The sequence below is a fragment of the Anguilla rostrata genome, chromosome 8 (assembly GCF_018555375.3).
Source record: "Anguilla rostrata isolate EN2019 chromosome 8, ASM1855537v3, whole genome shotgun sequence".
NCBI lineage: Eukaryota > Metazoa > Chordata > Actinopteri > Anguilliformes > Anguillidae > Anguilla > Anguilla rostrata.
The window spans coordinates 20,478,274-20,499,895 of record NC_057940.1 but is presented as its reverse complement, the minus strand read 5'-3'; the positions used below and the strand labels follow the sequence as shown (position 1 = coordinate 20,499,895).

General features: G+C 41.2%; 1 protein-coding gene across 1 annotated transcript in view; it reads left to right on the top strand.

Moving 5' to 3' along the window:
• The window catches only part of wnt9a (wingless-type MMTV integration site family, member 9A), a 40,283-nt gene extending 23,095 nt beyond the window's left edge, over positions 1 to 17,188 (top strand). Inside the window, exons 2-4 of the mRNA XM_064346963.1 lie at positions 7,514 to 7,773; positions 8,075 to 8,337; positions 11,449 to 17,188. Coding sequence (XP_064203033.1) covers positions 7,514 to 7,773; positions 8,075 to 8,337; positions 11,449 to 11,931 — 1,006 coding nt within the window. The 3' untranslated portion in view covers positions 11,932 to 17,188. The remainder of the gene's footprint in view (positions 1 to 7,513; positions 7,774 to 8,074; positions 8,338 to 11,448) is intronic.
• Positions 17,189 to 21,622: the final 4,434 nt, after the last annotated feature.

Sequence of the window (21,622 nt, the reverse complement as noted above, 5' to 3'; positions counted from 1 at the left end):
ACTACATATGATATATAATGTGCAAAATGTGGAAATTGAAACAGCTGAAACAGCAGATCTACTTTTTATGAATACCATTCCTTTAAAATACATTTCTATTACTGAGGTGAAGCACATTTTGGGTTGTTTCTAGTAGTCCTCCAAACAAATCCATATGATTATCCTGAAACACACACCACATTTGATCCTTTTGAATATGAATCCCATGAATTTTGTGGGTGGTACCATGGACGTTCCAAGTTGGTAAATCAAAACAAACACAGCTGAATAGATTAATGCTTAAAAATGTACAGAGCTAACATACATTTCAAGCTTCATTTAGACAAGCAGGTTTGGGGAACAGTGGGATTAAGTCATCTAGGGTTTCTCAAGTTCCTGCAGCATTAGATTCTCCTAATGATGGACCCTTTGCATACAGACTACTGGTCTCTGTCCTTGAGATATGTGTCTCTCGTATGATCGGCACTAGCTTTTCTGTAGTATTGTGTGACTTTCTAGGTGGAAAATAGTCACTGGCTTATGGGTGAATTCATTGGAGGAATGCATATTCTTTAGTAGCAATGCAGGTGTGGGAGTTGGCTTGAAAAGTGACTTGATCGGCTCTACTGACGATTCCAAACTGGGACAAAACAGTAGTACATTTTGAAATGTGACACGAAACAAATATTGGTACATATTTTTTTTTGTCTCTAACATTCAATTTGAGGTACCTTTAATCATTTTGTTTCTGGCCTTCTGTCATTGCTATGTGCCTCTGAAGTTAAAGGAAATGCACAAAAGAGAGTGCAATGGTAGCCACTCTCTTTCCTGCCTGGGCTGTTCCAGTCCTCTCCAGTCACCTTTAAGAGTTCCAAAAAGGCCCCACGTTCATTCTAGCCCTCCCGCCTCTCGGTTACTGGCTAAAAATATTGCTCTGTGTGTAAGCCATACCCAGCAGCCCGAGGATTAGTGCCGTGACTCGTCTTTGGCCCGCCTCCAGAGCCACAATGTCCTTTTTGTTTGTGGGGTGGACGGAAGTAGCACAGACCACAGTGAGGAACGGCATTTTCTTTCCGCGCCATTGTATTTTGGTGTCACTGCGGGTGTCTGTATCCTTTCTCGCTAAAGGTCTCTTCTCCGCCTTGACAGTGAACACATGTTCTCCCAGTAGAGGGCATGTTAGGGTGGAAGGAATTGGCAGAATTGGGCCTCTTCCTTTTCCTTTCCCTGTCCTCCTGACCTGTTGTGTATTACCTCAGTATATTCTTGGTTTTTACTAGGGGCTGCCAATTCAGATCGCAAAGGGCCACGGTCTCACAGTTTTTCTTTAAACAGTTCATGCACCATGAGTTGACAGGTGATCAGAAGTCTGGATTTGTGTTTCAGTTAAATTTGCTGTTCTTAATACTTAATAAAAAACATGCTTTGTCACCCCCGTATTGTCACGTTGGACTGCAAGTTTGGCCATTTGTTTCCTCCCATCTTTCTTCCCTCTGTTAAGAAAATGAATTTCAAGAACCTTCGCCTGAGAATGTATAAAAGCATTTCTTGCAAAGATGTTGATGTTTCAGTTGTCAATGAAGTATGAAATGGTGAAACACACTCCAGTTTAGCTGGTTGAATAACTAGAAAGCTATTTTATCACTTAGGCTGCAAACCTCAAAATCGTTTGCAGTGCCTGCCTGTCTTCCGTGAACTTCTCTGTTTCTCCTGCCAAACTGCTGCAGACTAATGGCTCTGTCATTCAGCTCATCTGCCACACTAATACAAAGCTTCAGTGTTTTTATTCAAGGGTATATTGTCATTGTACATTCAGAGCATTTTTGGTCATGTTTTAGCATGATATATTGGGTCTAGTGAATTTACTTATGTATTTATTTTTACACACCACAGAGTATACAGAGGCATTAAGTAATTAACAGTAAGAGTGAAGGCTGGAGGGAACTCTTCGACTCCAGCCGGTCAGATTTCAGCAGGTCCATGGGTAAAAAGTGTAGAAAAAGCATATTCCTTAACAGGACCCCGTAGTCTTCTGCTGACCAGTTATCTCTGCCTGCATCTGTGAGAGGCTCTGTGCCAAGGAGAGAACGTACTTAAGAGCCGCCATGTTTAAAAGCCTGGTTTGACTTTGGACAGGCAAAAACACAGAAATGACCAGCCTCTGGGCTGCTCCTGTGACCACAATGCCCCTGAACCTGCATACCTGCTCCCTCTATGGGAGCGGCTGCAGTAATAGCTCCGTTTGAAGCTGTCCGTCCTTCATCACACCCATTTCCTGTAATTCCGATGGTACCTCAGCACCAGTCTGTCCGTGGCCTCTAGGTAACCAAATACAGTTCACACGCCATCCAGTTCAGTTCAAATAGCTGCACAGGCATGGCAAATATGTTTCACCACAGCCTATTGCGCAGACTTGTATAAATTAAAGTAGACGTCATTAAAAACATAATAAAAATTATACTCTTTCCCACCTGTTTCTCCTGCTGTCATAAACTCACTTTGAACAGAGTACATTTAGTGTAATTCATGCACTAAGGGGACATTTATTTAGTTTTGTTCATGTGCTTTCACTGGCCTTTCAGTGTGTTTATGTTCATGCATTGGGATACAATTTCCCAGCGTGCAAGGTATCTGAATTTTGATTCAGGAATGTGCCACAACACAAACCTCTGTTACTTTTCTTTCCCACAAAGACTGTGAAAAATGTATTTTCCAACAGGGTCAGCTCTGCATAATTCCTGGGATAATTATTAAATTTACTTAGCAGATATCATTCTGTGGATACGATTTACATATTAGGTATAAGCAACGTAATCCTGCCAACATTTTTTTAAAGATCTCTGTGCTTATCAAGTCAATGTTTTGGTCCAAAGAGCTACCAAGCCATTTTCTGAAAGATAAAAAAACTATAAATTTACATGTACATTACAACAGTTTGATGGGTGCCCGAAGACGGGCAGGAAATGTAAGCTGTCATATTCAGGAAATTTAGTGCATTCAGAAATTTAAGGTATGGTATGCAGTTACTCTTCAGGAAATGTATAACACAGCATAGCATTTTTCTCTTTTTCCTGTCATGTGACCTTAAGAGGGAGGGGTCTGGTCAGTAGTCAGTGAAAGTATCCATAACTCAAAACTTCAAATTGCACATCCAAAAGGCATTGAAGATGGAGAATGGAGAATCTATTTGTTTTTTTTTTCTTCTGGCAAATGTGGCTGTCCTCAGACACGGCTTGCCACTGACTGAAAGCTTGGTAGTGTGCTTCTACGGAAATGAGGGAAGGCAAATGCATTGACAAATAAAGAAGCCTTCTGGCCTAGACAGGAATTCTGAATCCCAGTCCCCGAGGCACAAATTCTTTTTCATTCGTTACTCAGAACTTCAATGATTTTCCTTTTCAGTGAAATGACGGGACGCAAATGCCAGCCTTGAAAAGGAAGGTTATGAAAAGTGTATGACTACAATATAAGTTTTGCTATTTTAATTTAGTGGGGTAAGATATATTAGTATGATGTAACATGTTTGTTCCTACGGAAGAAATCAAGAAGCATTTGTAAATTTTCAGCTAAATTTATCTTGTGCATATATGTGCTGAATACCATGCTGGGGCAAGAATACTCAGTCTGCTTATCATCAATTTTATCCAACTCATTCAAGCCAAGGCTATAACATTCCGAATCAATCCAGTCAGGGCTAGTACATTCCAGCTCAATCTATGCAGGGCTAGTGTATTCTAGCTCATTCTAGTCAAGGCTGGTCCAGTTTAGCCCTTTCCAGTAAAGGTCAATTCAATTTTCTACTACCTAACACTGATTACAGTAAGTGGTGTTAAGGCTATCAATTAAATCAGCTGGTAAAATCTATAAAGATGAAAAATCTGCAAAAGTACATATAATCGGAGACCGGGGATTAAAGTTCAGGTGTCATTGTAACATACATCGGAAGGTGTCAACCTGTCAAACCATCACAAAAGTGAGTGTGTCATCTGTGTTTGCTCATACTATAAGTTATTTAAATTTATAATTCAATAAAAAAATTTTGTAATCTCCCATAAAGACTGTGGTCGATTGGACGATGTGTCACTTGCTGAAATAAACTTGAAGGACAATTGTCTTTAAAAGAACCAAGTTTTCCAAACAAGTTTTCCTTACCTTAAATGGTTGGTTTGGACACTTTCTTTAACTGAAGTCAGTGGCATGTTCCTCAGAGCATAGCTTCTAGCGGTTATATTCATTTTAGCCCTGGTTATAATAAGATAGAACAAGGAAAAACACAACCAGATGTTTTCAATTACTGTTCTTGCACACAGTTCAGGCTAGAATTATCCTGTTTTGCACTGATTTTTATGGGAGCTGTAAAAATTGCAGTTGTGAAATAGAATATCTTTTGCTGTTTTACTTAAAATGAAAACTTTTTTGAGCACTAACTGAAGGATTGGTCCTTTGAAATCCAAAGTATGAAATATATAAAACTAGAAGCAGTATATACAGTTACATTTTATCATGCTCTTCACTGATGCAAGAAGGCAAGCATTAAATCCAAATCAGTCACACCTATCACTACTGAAAAAATGTAAAATGCTATCAAAATTTGACAAAGGAGCATGTCTTACTACTGTTGCTATAGAATACCATGTAGAATAATTCATGGCAATCGATCCGAAAGTTTACTGTTCAGAGATCAATAATAAGTACATAAGAGACATTGGACATAAAGTTCTCTTGCAATTAGGCTTCTGTTGAGTATATTTAATCGTAGACCACACTTTCAAGTTGAGGGTAAGTACTTGCCCATTATGGAAAGTTAAAAGCCAAAGGCTGGTGAATAAAATCAGTTAAGAGCTATTAGCTTAACTACATTATTCCGGTCGTGTGCAGTTGAACTTTTTTTTTTTTTTTTAACAAATCCAGTATAAGTGCACCTTATTGGCATAAAAGTAAAGTTGTTAGTCTAGTCACTAGTATCATATTTGGACAAACTCCCAGCTTTAGATTTAAAACAACTTTATCCATCAGAAATGAAAGCAAAATTCCCTGTCAAAAATGGACCAGAATTGTGTCACCACCATGACTGCTCTCCCCCATCTAAAAAGCAGTGACTAATTTATTGTGTAATATTGGAAATTTCTGTGACCATGCCATTAACTTTTAAGTACAAAATCATGTCTATATCATGAATGGGCATGCTTAATGTCACCATGTTCTCAACAGCAGCAGATTGGCCACATTTCATGTCAATTAATTTCATGACAGACAGGCAGAAGCCATAGGGAAGGGAAGAATTAGACATGCTCTAGCTGCCATTAATGGAGAACATAGTGTCAGTCTATCCACATGGCCACCCTTCAGGGGTGGTTCAGGGAAGGAATGATCCTCTTCATTGCCGAAAGTGGGAAGGGCATTGACAGAACTTTTATCTGCACTTTTCTGATCCCCTGGTTGCAGTATTCAGAGCACTCAACACAAGGGATGGGTATTGTTCAGATTTTGCCGATACCAGTACTAAGATAATACTTTGTGCCTGAAAAATGCGGGAATCGATACCTTCTTTAAAATAAAGAGCAGATGATGACATTAGAGAATGTATTTTATTGCAAATGCAAAGAAGTTGAACCGTTTGATTGTTTTATCTGTTTAAACTATACTTTGTACTTTTTTGCTTTTGGCATTTTGCCTAAGTTTAACATTAGCTAGCTTGCTAATGGTACTTGCTGTCACTGACTGAGTCACTGACTGAGTCAACAGAGCGAATGTAACATTAGCTAGTCAATGTGTGTGGCACCAAAATGAGGCACCAAAATCTGCATTGTGATTTGGTCTGGTAGGTACTGGTCACATGAGTACTGGTGCTGTAGTGGTACCTGGTTTCAACACCCAAACATTTTCAACAGAAGACATGCCCAATAAATCTGGTGATCACCAAATCGTTAGGACTGGCTTCCTCCAAATCCACCATCAACCCTAATTCCCTCCCATCAATTAGTTTTATTTTGACAGATGGGTATTCTAAGTTGAATGGACCACTGTGACCTAAACCAGGCAGGTCTGAGTCTTTGGCAGTGTCAGCCTGTGATACTGTTGTCTCACTGCAGGCGTGGTGTCAACCTACCCTGAGTCCCTGAGCGCCAGAGGTCTGACCAGCCCTGACATTATGTAGACGCCCTGCTTTTGCCAGCAAATGTATTAAAAGTTGTATTTAGGAAGGTCCCGCTCTTTCAGAAAGCATAACTTTTGCTACTTGATGCCACAGTTGAATATGAGTGTGATTCTACATCCTCCCAGATTTTGAGTTGGGGAGGAATGCTTACGCTATCGAGTAAACATCGGCTTTTTATATTAAAAGAGTTCTGGGAAGCAGGCCTCGGTAAAGGCCTAATACCTCTGCCCAGATTGCAGGGAATTTGCCAGACAAGACAAAGTAACTTCACATACTGATGTCGATAGGTAATCCCAGCCTGCTCCTCTTCAGGAAGATCATGCAAAACTTATCTGGACCAAAACTTAACCCTACCGGTTTCAGGACAGCTGTTAATCCTCAAGCGGTTACTGCAATTTGCTTATTTGTCATGAAAAACAAAACTCTAGCATAAGTGCACCATTTAACTAAATGTTTTTAATAGACTGACATGGACTACAAGTGATGGCACGTGTCTGTTATTGTGGAGGATGTTGCATTTAAAAAAGAAACCCGATTCCCATAATAACATGTGTACGCTCTATGTCGTGGTTAGGAGTTGGATGAATCTGTTTTTTTGGATTCATTTAAAAATGGCAGAAATAGACCCAGAAAAGCGATGTAATGAGCCACTATCTTGCCAATGCTGTCAGTTAGTAGGACCAAACTGGACACAAGCCTACAGTCAAATTTTCTGTTTGTGTGTTTGCTAATGTATTGCAGAGCTTTCCTCTTTGGAACCTCAGAATGTTGGTCAGAGTGTTGTGCATTTTGTTACCAACTCTACCATCTGTGTTTTCAGACAACGTGTGGATAAACAAATCAATAAATTCATATTTTCTGCAGAATGTGGTTAAACTAGTCATGTCAATGGACAGTAACACTATCTATTCTTTCTGTGCCTTAAGTGCATATGAGCCTGAATGTAAGTCCTACAATATGTTAGATGAGTAGTAATTGTAGCCATTTCAGAATTTTGTACTCAACTTTCATTTTACTTTAATTTAATGAACATATTAAGCGTATGCACTTTACATTTAAGTTCATTATTCAAAACAGAGATCTTGTGTGAACCTTCTGAGTCCTTGTAAGCCTTGTAAGAGTGTATTTAATGTGTGTACCATTGTCTCCGTAAACCTGTGTGGGTTGTGTGTACCTACTGGGTCTATCTGAACTTGTTTATAGAGTGTGTATCTTTGACTCTGGAAACCCTTTGTGGGTTGTGTGTACCTTCTGGGTTGCTGTAAAACTCTGTGTACCTATGTCCCTGTAAACGTATGAGCATGTGGACACAGAATATGTGTTTGTGCTGTGTCCCTGCACAGCCTGAGACTGTGTCTGCTTATCTTTACTGTCCAGACTGACGGGTAATGAGCCCCTGTCCATCCTGCCACTGAGCACGCAGCCTGAGGAGAGCACAGCCAAAGCGCACTACAAGCTCTGTGACCGGCTCAAGCTGGAGAAGAAGCAGCGAAGGATGTGCCGGCGGGACCCCGGTGTGGCAGAGACCCTGATGGAGGCCATCAGCATGAGTGCCTTGGAGTGTCAGTACCAATTCCGCTTTGAGAGGTGGAACTGCACCCTGGAGGGGCGCTACCGAGCCAACCTGCTTAAGAGAGGTACGTACTATCAGACGTACAGTACCATTTGCAGGGGGAGAATATTGCCCTATGCAAATTTGTGTTAAATTTGTCTTGTGGCCATATACATTGGGAACATTTTGTGCCAACATCACTATGAAATGTTAAGGGGGATTAATGAAGGACAGAACTGAAAAACTTTACAGTGCTATCACCAAACCACCATTTCTCAGGAAATGCTGTGGAAGTGTTATTTCGGCATGAATATAAATGGAAAACGAGTTTGGTGAGCAATGTGTTTATTTGACCTCTGATGACCTCTTGCTCCTTCGCTTGTCAGGTTTCAAAGAGACGGCGTTCCTGTATGCGATATCCTCAGCAGGCTTGACCCATGCCATGGCCAAGGCCTGCAGTGCGGGGCGGATGGAGCGCTGCACCTGCGACGAGGCCCCCGACCTGGAGAACCGCAAGGCCTGGCAGTGGGGCGGATGTGGGGACAACCTTAAATACAGCAACAAGTTTGTCAAGGAGTTCCTGGGCAAGAGGTCCAATAAGGACCTGCGCGCCCGTGTGGACATGCACAATACAAACGTGGGCATGAAGGTGGGCATGGAGATATTTGGATACAATAATCAAAACGGCATTTGTGAAAAATTTACATGCATTATGATGTGCTTATTGATTTGGTAAGGTAAAACACAACATCTTTTTCCAATGCATTAGTTGAGAGCTATAATCATAATCATAACAATGATTGCAACCTTTTAAAGATAATTCTTTTAGCAGTCTTCAGTTTGAGATTAAACATTAAGGTTACATACCTCATAATGAATTCATGGAGGACCCAGCACAATTTGTGGGAATTGCAGAGTCTCAATGTTTCATCTGCGATTCTATGGGAGAAAAAGTGTACCGGCGTCCATATCTTCTGTCCCTTCCTACTCAAACAATGGCAGGAAATCTTTAACCCCAGAGTGACTCTGTGGGACTGTCCCAGCCGGCCAGGCTGAGCTGCTGACAGGTTAACTCATCCAGGGTGAGCCCTTCCCCTCCATAGCGCTGTCTGGTTCCCCCAGCAACCGGGCCGCCGCTTGGAAACAGGCAATGGGAACCATATGTTTCAAAGTGCTTGGTGTGAGTTTTACGATTGCTGTAACTACCTTCAGATTAACGCTTAATGGCCTTGACAGAGGATGCCTCGGCCTTGCACTAAATAGACGGGTGAGACGTACAGCTCTTTCTCTCGCTGCAGGGCGGAATCCGTGCCACTTGGGGGAAGACCAGTTTTGACATCTATAAAAACACTCTCAATGCAGGCACATGTGCTCCTGTGTCCGCTTCTGATTTAGCCTGTCTGAAAGTCAGCTGTTTTGGTGGTGTCAGTTGGATGGCCACAGGGCCTGGATTCCTTAGTTTTGTGACATATGGATTTTGGTTATGATCTCTGTACATGTATGAATTGTCCAGCGGCCAAAGTGGTCCCCCAAATGTTAAGTAAATGATCCTTTCAGACCTCTGTCTCCTCTGCGTCAAATGTGGTGGTTTATGTAAACTATTAGTAGTCTACAGTCTGTATACTGGATATGATTCAACAAAAATATTTTTATTTTTGCTCACTACTTGTTCAGCAATACAGTTAAATAGCCGCATTTTCCACTGTAGATGTGTTTATTAGCAATATGGAATGACATATATTATAATTTGTTTTCTAAAAGCTTTTTTGTTGTACTTGAGTATAATGAGCATTTATAAAATTCAGATTTGTTGCAGCTTTTACCAACTGTACGGAATCAAAAAAATATGCCAAAATACCTGAACATCCATTTAAATGGTCCTCGCTCACCTTAAATTGACTGTGAAATTGATAATCACTTATTAATTCCCCCTTTACAAACAGGGCTTTTTTCATGCTGGGTGTAGCTTTGCGATTGTGTGGGCTGGAGGGAGGGTACCTTGGAAGTGTTTTTAAAAGTAACAGGCAAGGCCCACACATCAATAGCCAAAAAACTACGAGTCTGGCTCTGAACACCTTTACTCATATTTTCTTATACTGTTGCCATTTTCATTTTAGCATGAATATGAATCATGATGCAAAGCATATCCCAAATATTTCCAGACAGAGACTGATCCTGCTGGACCAAGAATACACGTTCATTCTTTCTTATCCAAATCCCATTCGTCTCACAAGGTATTTTATTTGTAATAAAGTTTTTACGGCGTTATTTTTTGGAGTTTGCATGTGTAGGAGTAGAGGGTTCAGGTCAGAATCCCATATGGAGAGCCAGTCCAGGAATGTGCTGGTCTCGGCATCCCCCTCCACTTCACAGCTGACTCCACATTTCGGCTCTGTATTTTGGCCACAAGCGAGACGCACGTGCACTCTATTTTTTTTTTTTTTTGCCTGCCTGTCCGGTTACGATGTGGACGCAATAAGGAATAGCGCTTAATGCAGCCCAGTGACTATTTTTTTCGCTCACGAGGGATTTTGCAGTGGGAACATGCAATCTGATAGGATCTCTAGCAGGCATTAAAACAGACTTCTTGTCCTGTTGCTGGAATGAAGAGGGTCCCTAGGGAGGCACCCTCATTGCTTTTCAGAGCAAAGGTGTGGTATTTGTGGCATGTCAAATTATTATGGGTGTGGCCGTTATTACTGTGCGGTCGCTAAATATGTTGAGATTAAGGCGGGGGTACAGTTTTAATGAGGAGATTTCAGACTTAAAATGCTGTGCCGGAGTTTACCCTTGACTATGCTCTTCGCTTAAACCTGTGCTGAGTTCTTAGAAGTCACAGACGTTGTTTGGCTTAGTGTTAGAGACAGCCCTCACCTCCCTTGCTTAAACATGGCTTCAATTCGAGCCCACAAACAGTGGGTAGGACCTGGGCCTCCTGTCTACTTAACATCTCTCTCCTGCACCCCTTGTGTTTTTTTCCAAGGGACATCTCAATGGGTCTTTTATTCCAAAAGCACTGTTGGGTAATATTGTTCCTCTTATTACTAACAGCTAGGATTGGGTTTAATTAAACTGGATTACACTTGATAATCATAATAGCATCAGTGCCCCCTTGCCTGTCACCATCGTCAACCTTTCGACTCACAGCACCCCTGTGTTTCGTGTTTTGCGGTCTGTTAATTAAAGGATGGTGTACTGCAAGGCCTCCTGGGAGTTCTGCCTTGATGGCGAATGTTTAATGGCCTTGCTTAATTAAATCCGCCATGTTTGAGGGAGACACTACGGGCCCAGCTTGTTGGAATAGACCACCTTTTGTTTGAAACCTGTTTTCAAAGTTTGGGGGAATATTTTTAATCAGTATTTTGGGGTGCGTCATTCAAGCGTTTCATATTGGCCTTCAAAGGTATTAGGCACTGTACTTTTCATAGGATACAACCTGGGATTATAATGGCATGTTGTTGCCAATTATTTTTTTAATGCACGGATAAAAGAGAAGTAAAAATGACTTTGTGATCATGCTCTGAAATTATACCCCAGATAATTTAAATGGTATGGATATCGTAATCATCATTTTGAACCATGCACCTTAGAGATTACAGACACTGGTCATGATTGGCATTTTAGTATTGCCTCTGCCTCAAAAAACACTCACCCTCAAAAGGTTATTGTGTCTGTTAATGATGATATAATTTAATTTTGATGCCTCGGTGCTTTGATGTAGCACCGTGTACTGATCGCATGCTGCCTCTGTGTCTCCCAGGTGATCAAGGCCGGAGTGGAGACCACCTGCAAGTGCCACGGCGTGTCAGGGTCCTGCACAGTGCAGACCTGCTGGCGGCAGCTGTCGCCGTTCCACGAGATCGGCAAGCAGCTCAAGCTCCGCTACGAGACGTCCCTCAAGGTGGGCAGCTCCACCAACGAGGCCACGGGCGAGGGGGACATCTCGCAGGCCCGGGCCCAGCAGCAGCCCCTGCCGGGCCCCAGCGACCAGATCCCCCGCACCACGGACCTCCTCCACATCGAGGACTCGCCCAGCTTCTGCCGCCCCAGCAAGTACTCCCCGGGCACGTCCGCCCGCAAGTGCTACAAGGACAAGAACTGCGACGCCATCTGCTGCGGCCGGGGCCACAACACCCAGAGCAGGGTGGTAACCCGGCCCTGCCAGTGCCAAGTGCGCTGGTGCTGCTACGTGGAATGCAAGCAGTGCACACAGAGAGAGGAGGTCTATACCTGTAAGGGGTAGCCGCCGCCCCTCCCCCGAAAAAGAAAAACACTCCCTCTTGCCACCCTCGTTGACTTGCGGACTGAACTGAGAAAGGGGGAGGGGGCGTCGGCCCGGGGAGGTTCGTGAGGGAGTGGAAGAGGTCGGCGAAGGCGAGGAGCTGGCCAGCGCAAAGATGGAAAGCACTTTTGAAAGGCGCCTCGAGGCCGCCGGCGACGCTCGTTCACCGTTTTGTGCCGCGGGGGCCGAGAGCGTCCTCCGTAGAGCGCGAGAGGTGAGGTCATGGGGGTTTGTTGGCTGGCAGGGGAGCTCTGCATCGCCCCTCACCCATGACCTCCAGCGACCGCAAGGAAACTCAGTCGTGGGTGGCCGTGTACCCTCAGTGTGTGAGCGGATAGAGGAAATTTAAATTCCAAAAGACTGATGTTTGGGCAGAGAAATTTCCTCTTTTTTATCAAAACCAACCCTGGCTATAAAGAGCAGGGGGATAAACAGTCAAGCAGCAAATCTGAGGCGATCTTGTGTGTTTGAGAGAAGCAGAGACAGGGTGTAATATATATTCTACACGCACATATACACACTCACACACACCTGTGTGTATGCATATGTATGTAAATATATTTAATTATATAGTAATTCTATTATATTTACCACTTATCTAAACATCTAGTACAACCACTACCCACACAAATGTTTGGAGTTCTTTGTGTGCCTTTTCTTACTTCTGATCGTAATTCACTCTGACAAGGCCCTTTGGAAAGCAGTAAATTTGTTTCCTCTTTTGCTCTCTGTGGATATAATTTATGGACCGAAGGTGTACGTGCTTTATGTGTGCCGGCTTCTTTGGCCATGAGACAAGCTACTTTTGTGACTACTCCTGTCCAAGGCAAGGAGACACCAAGCAAAAAAAAAACCCTTCCTTGGACTTCCCTTCAAAGTTTGAAGGTGTAGGAGGATACTAAGTACTTTTTTTTTTTCTTCTCATCGTTTTTTTTATGGTTGTTTCTATTTTTGGCCACAAAATAAACACAAAAGACTAATTGATCAGGGAAAGATAAACCACTATGTCCACTACTCCAAGCTAAACTAAGCTACGGCAAGTCTGGGAAGGGATCAAAGAGAAGGGGAAGGAATGACGCAGTTTCTCTTAGCTTTCTGGACTGCAAAAGTGGCAACAATAATCTCTATAAAATCAGAGGATAAATCTCCAGATACCAGCTGCACTGGATTGCCAGCTGTACCAAATACAGGCGCACCACCAGTTGGTGGCTGTTTCTTACCCTTTCCTTTGATGAGAATCCTTGTCACACGAGCATCACTGTGACAGCAAGACGGCAAGTGGTGTCAGCACACATACCTTATCCTCCATCCATAACACAGGACACTCTCAGTTTATTTGAACAAATGACATAAAGCTGTCAGTGGCTATAAGGATTCCTGGGAGTAGAATGCTCTACTGAGTCCTCAATCCATTCTTTCTATCAGCAAAGGCTTAGCTGCAGCCCCAAAATAATTCAATGAACCGAGATATTGTAATTTTTTTAAGTTCCCTTTAATGGATTTTCATCAAACATTATGGAAATGTTGTTATTGACATGTATTACGGTGTTAGTTATGGTAAGAGAAAATGAGTGTTTTTGGGGTGGGGAATTACATGTGTGCATGAAGTATGTTTATACAGAAAATGGAGTGTTTGCCTTGTTAACTCCTTAAATGAATAGTAATGTACTTTTCCAAGCTTTTCATGGCAGAACAATGGCAACGTATAAAATTTGTTTTCTGCTATTTTGCAATACGAAAATTGCTTGTCAGAAAGGGACTTCTTTTGTTTCTTTAAAGTACTTAAACATTTTCAAATCGCAAAAAAGTCAAGAAGTTCCTGTGCCTTAAATTTCTGCCTTAGAAGATGCCTTCATTGTACGCTCTGTCCCTAATTACTACAGAAAATTCAATTTCACAATGTAGGGAATGACTAAACAACCTCAATGGAATGTGTTGTTTGAAAAAGTAGAATATCGAAAGGCATGATCAAAGCGTTGCATCTGAAAAAGTAGCCGTGAGGTCAGGTTAAAGTCAGTGAAGCTGAAAGTGAAATGTTTTTTTTTCTTTTTTGTTCTTTTTCAAAAATAATGGTTTGAAACAGATTTTAGTGCCAGCATTCAAGTCGCATAAAGATGCCGTACGCTATCCTTTTAGGAACATTCAGTTATTTGTTTTTTTTAGATCAAATGCAAAGTCAGAGGTACCGATGTAGGTGTAAATTAATAATTTTTCTTGTCATTTCATTGGTGGGCAGTCCTCCATAAGTGACGCTCTCGGAGGGAGCACATTTGACAAATGTCCTTACCAGTACGTGACACACGACCTGTTGACCTAGAGTATCAGCACATTTCAATATTCTTTGTATTCAAAACGGAGTGTATGACTATGAACAGAAATATAAAAAGTGTATATATTACCATATGACGAAAATATGTATGAACATAGAAATTTATATACATTAACTTTTAAAAGGCAAGTGTGAATGAACTACTGAGTGAGAAACTATATATTGTAATATAGCACCATTCACGCACTGAAGCCTGGAAGCTTTCTCTTTAAAACTTTAAAAGTATTTAAAGACAATGATATATATATATATATATATATATATATATATATATATATATATATATATATAATGTGGATGTATTTCCCGTTGTGCATTGTAAATAGTTATGGTTTATTATCCTGTGGTAAAAAGACAAGGGTGAGGCATATGCTTAAAACTCACAGGCAATTTTGGAGGAAATTTGGGTGGGCGGTAGGTTTGACATTGACGTTGGCTGAAAGGTTTGTGGTCGGTCACCGCTGTAAAACCTCTGGTTGCAAGAGATTGCAGGAACTGACATCTAAAATTCCATTTGCCAGTTTCCGTAAATCATGGTTAAAGAAAAAACAAAATCAGACGGCAACACATGTGACCGTGGCCTTATCAGAGAGACAACATAAACTCCCGATCAAAACATCCATGGAGAATGTGACCTTTTGCGCGCGCTCGTTTGTTTCTGCGTACTGTGACTTGCACACAAAAGTATTTCTCTCAAATAGGAGCTGACTTTTGGTTGTCTGTGCCCCCGTGAGCCGAATTCCAAACATTTTGAGATGGCAAGGCAAACCAATTAAGGAGCAGTTGAAAATACATACATAGAGCTTTGCACGCTACATGAAAACCATAATGGCTATGCACGTAGCCTCAAAAAGAAATGCCTCCACACCACAGTGCACAGGGGCAAGAGTCTTGTCAGCTGTCTGCTGTGTAGTTTACTAACTGAGCCATGCCTCAAGCTATGCTGTTCTGATTCCCTGCAGTGCTGATTCATTAAACAAGTCCAAACATTAAAGACTGTATGTATATACATTCTATACTCACACATACATACATATATTCTGTGTGCGTGTGTATGTATATAAAGAACACACACAATATGCACACATACATAGTTTAATCATTTACAATGACTCTGAAATCTCAGAAAGCTGCAAGACTCCGTTCTTTAATATGTGAGATGGTCTATTCAAAAATATGTATTTACCTAGTACACCCATGACAGCATACAGTGTATCATCTGTCATCATTTTGGTTATTTCTTGTGGTCCAGAGTCAATCTAACTGCAATGTGCTTTCACCTTAACAGTATCTCCTAGAGTACCCATTTTAAGCAAGTGTTTCCCACTGCATTGCCATTGAAATCAGCTGAAATCAACAAATGGTGTCAAGTGCAGGTAAATTAGACAAAAGACACTTCAGAGTCAACAGGAGAGCACACTGTGCTTTGATTGAGCCTGGTCCTTACTCATTTCTGATTTAGCCCAAGTGTTATGCAGCTAGTGAGACCATTGAACTGAAAGTTGGATGTTTTTGTCAGTCAGACTGTCTTGAAACGTGTCTCTCTGGATCATGTTTGATATGTTTATTTTGTAGGGACAAAGGAAAATAGAAAAGAGAGTTAAATTATTATTTTTTGAAATATTATGAGCATGTGTTCAATGTAAATACTGTAAAGTCAAGACCGTTGTTATAGCCTTTATTTTTTACCGTGGCTTGCTTTAGGCCTTAGGGGGAAATAGATTCTTTGAGGTGGAAATTTTGGCAGAGGCAGTATAGGCTTATTATTAAAACAATTATTGCACCTCTCTTTAGACTCTTGTTTTCAAAAAAAAAAAAAAGTGAAAAAAAACTAAACTTTCTGTCACTTGAGCACAAAACAAATCCTAACAAATTCAGTCACTCGTTGTTATTCTGATTCTTTTTACGATGGATTTACATTTAATTTCATAAGATAACCCCACTGATTTAACCAGAAGTGTAGAACATTCAGAGAGAAATGTTTATATTCTGCTTAAGTTAAACTTCACAGATATTATGACTGACAACATCGCACAGGGCATTGTGTGTCAATGTTTTTCAATCCAACAAGTGGCATTAAAAATTCCAGAGATTGCCACTCCAATTTTTCACCACTCTATTCTGCTGCCCAGTGCTTAAATAACGTAAAAATGTTTTTTTTTTCCAAAGAGACTGAGAATAAGAATATATTTAATATATGATGTAGAAATTTAATTCATAATGGGAGAAATAATGCTCCCTCATTTAAAAATTTTATGAATATTACTGATTGCTTGCTGTTCTCAAGAAAGCAGTACATTTTTGAAAGAAAAAACCCTTTAGACTAAGTACTCTTAAAGAGTACCTGGAATCTGAAAAGAAATTTCTACTTTACTGACCTACTTAAGACTGGTCACTTCATAAGTGGCCTTTTATTAAAATTTCCTCCGGCATTTTTGTAACCAATAATCAGCATGTCATACAGGCGATCCTGTAAATCACAAATCTTACAAATATTGATGTAAATTGGTAAGTAACTGGGTACCATAGATCTCAAAGCTCATGACAGGGAGTTCTATAAAAACACAAATACAGTTATAAGAATGTGACATCATTTGGGGTGACCTTCACCTACAGTAGGTCACCTGTATTAGGGTTTGTAATGTGCTGCCTTTGTTTTAAATAAACTTCCATCATCCTTTGATGGAGATGTAATACTAACAACAGAGGTTGGCTTCTTCCTCTTTTTCATGTCTTATGGGAACCTAAGTTATTTTCTTCTACCTCATGTGTATAGCTTGTAGGTATAAACTGATTCTGAATGACTGGTAAGAATGTATTTAAGTTATTTAACATCTTTGTATAACAAAGGCAAGAAAATCTGGAAATAATAAATGAATTTTTAAATTATTTTTGCCTCTCGCCCTGATATTTTTTTATGAATGTGTCATGTCAGGATGTTGATCCTCAAATTCAAAAGATCCTCAGATGTAGCTCTGAAATGTGCTTACAGATGTTTCTAGATTAATTTTAAAGGATCAAAGTAATTAGAACCATTTATAGTTGTCAATATTTCGACACACAGCATACATCATTCTGTCCAGAATATTTGAGGCATACAGCTGTGCATTGCTAAGAATGTGCCAGCCTGGGTTAGCACAGCCCATGTGGTGATGGGAGTGAAGTTTCATGACACTTGAAAGGGGAGAAGCGACCATAGGCTACCGATGACTCACTGCTTTATACAAATTATTGTGTTTTTGTGTGGCAAGTAAAATATTTTGATTGGTTCAATCATGTCAGTGATTGACAGTTTACAGTAGCCCACCCATTATGGGATTCATGACACTTCACTCACCAATCAGTAGTTACATAATTTCAGTAACATCACAAATGTTAAAATCCCAATAAACAATACCCATTCACTGTTTTTATTTGCATTTTACATAGAATGCTAAATGTTGCCCCAGTGAAGAAAAAATAATTTATTCAAATCCCACTCTGTATTGTACCAACACGCATATTCCTCTTGCCACAGAAGTAAAAATATAAGAACAGAATGTATTTTTTGTTCTATGGGGGTTTTCCAGTCTTTAGTAAGTGCAATAGGAAAGGTGATGGCAGCATTCCCAATCTAGAAAGAAAGAAATCCTCACTCTCATAACAGTAAAAAAAAGACCCCGACATCTGATTGTGAAAACAAAACACAATTTGTATTACATCTGCATTAATACCTCAGACATTATCCCCGACACGTGTTGCAGAATTTCCTGCATTAAAGCAGAAGCCCTCCGTGTGATTCCCCCCCCGCTCGCCCCGCTCGCCCCACTCGCTCTGGCCGCCGCAGCGGAGTGGCCGAAAGTTCCCAGCGCGTCTCACCCCTCCTGACTTCCTGCCCTGTGCCAGGCTCTAATACGAGCCGTAACTCTGCGGTGCGCTGTAATCCGGCAGCGTTTTGACAGCTGTTACCATAGAGGAAGTGGGTGCAACTGGAGCACGGGCTGTAAAAAACACGCGCCCTCTTTCCCTCCTCCAGCCTCCCTCTCCGGCCTCGCCACGGCGCGCTATACAATAGGCCCGGGCGGTCCAGCGCTGGGAAAGCGTGAGACAGTTTGTGCACCGGAGCCTAGAACTGCTGAAAGCAGCACAAAAAAAAAGAACAGGCCGAGGTCTATGCTTCCACCTGCCCCCCCCCCCCCCAAACCTCAGGAGTAGAGGATGTTATTGCTTATTCCTTGCAGAGGTTTTGCTGCTGATTCTGGCTTGGGGGAAGCTGTGTGACTCAGAGACAGAGACAGTCACATTTAATCTGTTACTCATCCTGTCAACATTACCTGCTTTAAAAAATTCACTCATGATCTTTGCCTCATGGGCCGCTGAGCTGAATTATCATTTTTCATCCAGCTTTCAGGAGCAAACCATCAAAAGCCATTCATTCTTAGCCAATGCTTATTTCTTAAGAGGAAAATACAATGGACAAAAGCATTGGATTCAATGAGATGCCTTTCACATGTTAATACGAGCAGGATGGATATTTTTTTGTGACTTTATGGCATGATGATATCCCCGTTCTGAAGTTCTATGAACGATGATCCAATTTCCTTGTATTCAACCCCAGTCAATAAATTCAGCCCAATTTGCCCTATCCCTGTCCCTCGCCCACTGAAAACTGAAAATGTCTCATGTATCACACGTTTTATAACTTATTAAACACATGGTCAACATTTATTCACAAATGTACATGAAACCAGTAAACATACAAAGTCGCAAATCAGTGAAGGTTTAATTTTTTCGACTTAGTCCAGTGACTGGCCGCCAGGGGCCGGTCATCTTATTTACAGCTGTCCGTCTTCTCTAAAATCGTGTGTGAGGTCATATATTATCCCTCACGGGGCAAGGAAGCTGGAAACATAGTGGGAAGGGGGAGAGTTTCCGTTTTTGGGCTTTCTCAGCCAGAGGAAAGCAGGGTTCACAGCTTGTCCATCTCACAGGCCCGGACAGCGGTCAGCGTGCTCAGCAGATGTGGCTCTGGATGACTTGCGCTGCTTCGTTGGGATTTCATGAAAGGCCCTTTCGTCAAAGACACTTTTGTCATGAGAAACTATCAGTGAGGAATCACAAATCAGGGTTATCAGAATGGAAATATAAGTATATTCAGTCAGGACCTTGCCTACCTTATAGACTTTAGATGGTACCCCAGCCCACTGTGAGCCTAGGACCTTTGCTGACCTTGCAGCAGATTTCCTGGACACATTTTCTGCACCACCTACTGTGCAGGTGGTGTTAACTTTGTGAAGTCATATATTATCTCTCTCAGGGCAAGGAATTTATTTATATACAACAGTGTCGTGAGAAAGTATTTGCCCCTTCCTGATTTCCTCCATTATTGCATACTTATAAGACTGAATAGTTTCAGATTGTTAGACTAAAAATAATATTAGACAAAAGGAAAATGAGGCAAATACTTTTTCACAGCACTGTATACCGTACACACAATAAATAAACCCTGGGCTAGTCTGATTTAAGTTAATCAGTGATACTCTATGGTGAATTATTCGCAAGGAATCACAGCCACTGCAAGGTATTCTCATACTATTTCTAAAATAGTGACATGAACAATTAGAAAACACTTGCAAAGTGTCACATGTCCTTTTGAATGTGACACATGAAGAAATGCAGGGACTGACAAATGTCTAGACTTGAGAAAAAGACCCAACAGCCAGGAGGGTCTATGCAAAAAGAGATAACCTATATTTTCCATTGACTTTTCTGGCCTAGCGCCAATGTTCAAGCACGGCCATTCGACCAGGCGGCAGATCGCATAGCTTTCGGTTGCAGGTTTCTTCCAAAAAGGAAATGTTTGCAGTGCTGTCACAACACAAAGAGGAACTCAAACAAACACAAATCGAGCACCCACTGTGCAAACAAGTTCCCTCACAGCACTACGCCACCTGTATATCTTTCCTCGTCGGAAGAGAGACCTGTCCGTCATTTGAATTTTTCGCCAAGTTCCTCTTGGAAAGTGTGAGAGCTGCCTATGTCCTGCAAGCACTCTACGCCCCCCCACCAAAACCCTCAAGCCCTGCCCGCTCACTTGCACTGTTTACCTCTGTTTTTGATTGTTGTTAAGTACCTGTCATGGTTCCCGGTTGTTCCCTGTGCCTGAAAAAACATGTGAGCTCAGAATTTTTCAAGGCGAGAATAAAATTAAATAGGCCAGGTGGTAGAAAAATTCTTAGGTGTTCCGCAAGTAACAGAAGTGTAGACAAGGATCACTTTGTGTGCCTATTTATGTTTGTCTATTCACAATATATAGAAACTGGACTGGTCTATTGTTTGGGTGTTAGATTTAATGAGGGGTTTTGAAAAGTGAATACCCTTTGTAAGTCTACAGGCACCATATCCACCAGGTAGCAACTGGCTTACCTTCCTGAGAAGCCAAATTAAGGTGACCAAAACCAGAGGAAAACAGTTAAGCATTTTGGAAACAGAATGTTCTCTGAAGCATGTTATGATGTTAACATTGTGGAGGCTGCTGTGCTGAAAACAGAGGTGCAAACCTCTCCTTTAAACTAATCATCACTCTCACTTTTTTCTGATTAGTTTTTGAGTCACTGCATAATAAATATCAATAGGTGATTGCCAATAAGTGCAATGATTACCGATGAGGCACTTAGATGTTTTGATTCTTGTAGATGTTTTTATTTGTAAAGACTTCCAAATTCATAATATGCAAGTGCTAATTTCAGTGCTAATAGTAAAAAGCGTTTCACCAGACAGAGAGGAGGACTATGCATTTTAATTTAAAACATGCTTAGTTTGAATCAATGACGTCTGTTTCATTGAGTGCAAAAAAGTGGGTTTGAATGCTCACAGGCAGCCATTGACCAAACCTTCATATTCCATCCAAAAATACTTCACAGTGGGTGACAAATCCCAGAACGTTCCTAGAGCCAAAGTCAACATTTTCCTTCACGACAAAACGTAATCATAACAAGTAAACAAATTCATCTATAAATAATAATGTAGTATGTGTTTTTTTCCCATTACATACATATGTGTGGTGAGGATAGCCCTGGAGATCACATAGCCAGGTTCCTTCTGAGATGGAATGAACATTGATGCAGAGGTGTGCTGAAGCCGCAGATTTTGACAGAGCCTAGAGTGCTTGCATTTGCACCAAGGGGACAGGTGCACTTGCCAGGAGAGGCGCAGGGTTCATAACATTTTATTTTAAAAAGGAAATACCTTCTGTTACTCCATTATTCATTAAGACCCTGGAGGAACAGACTGCACTAAAGATTATAGCAGAGACAGCTTGGAATGAAATGGCTCTTCCTTGAG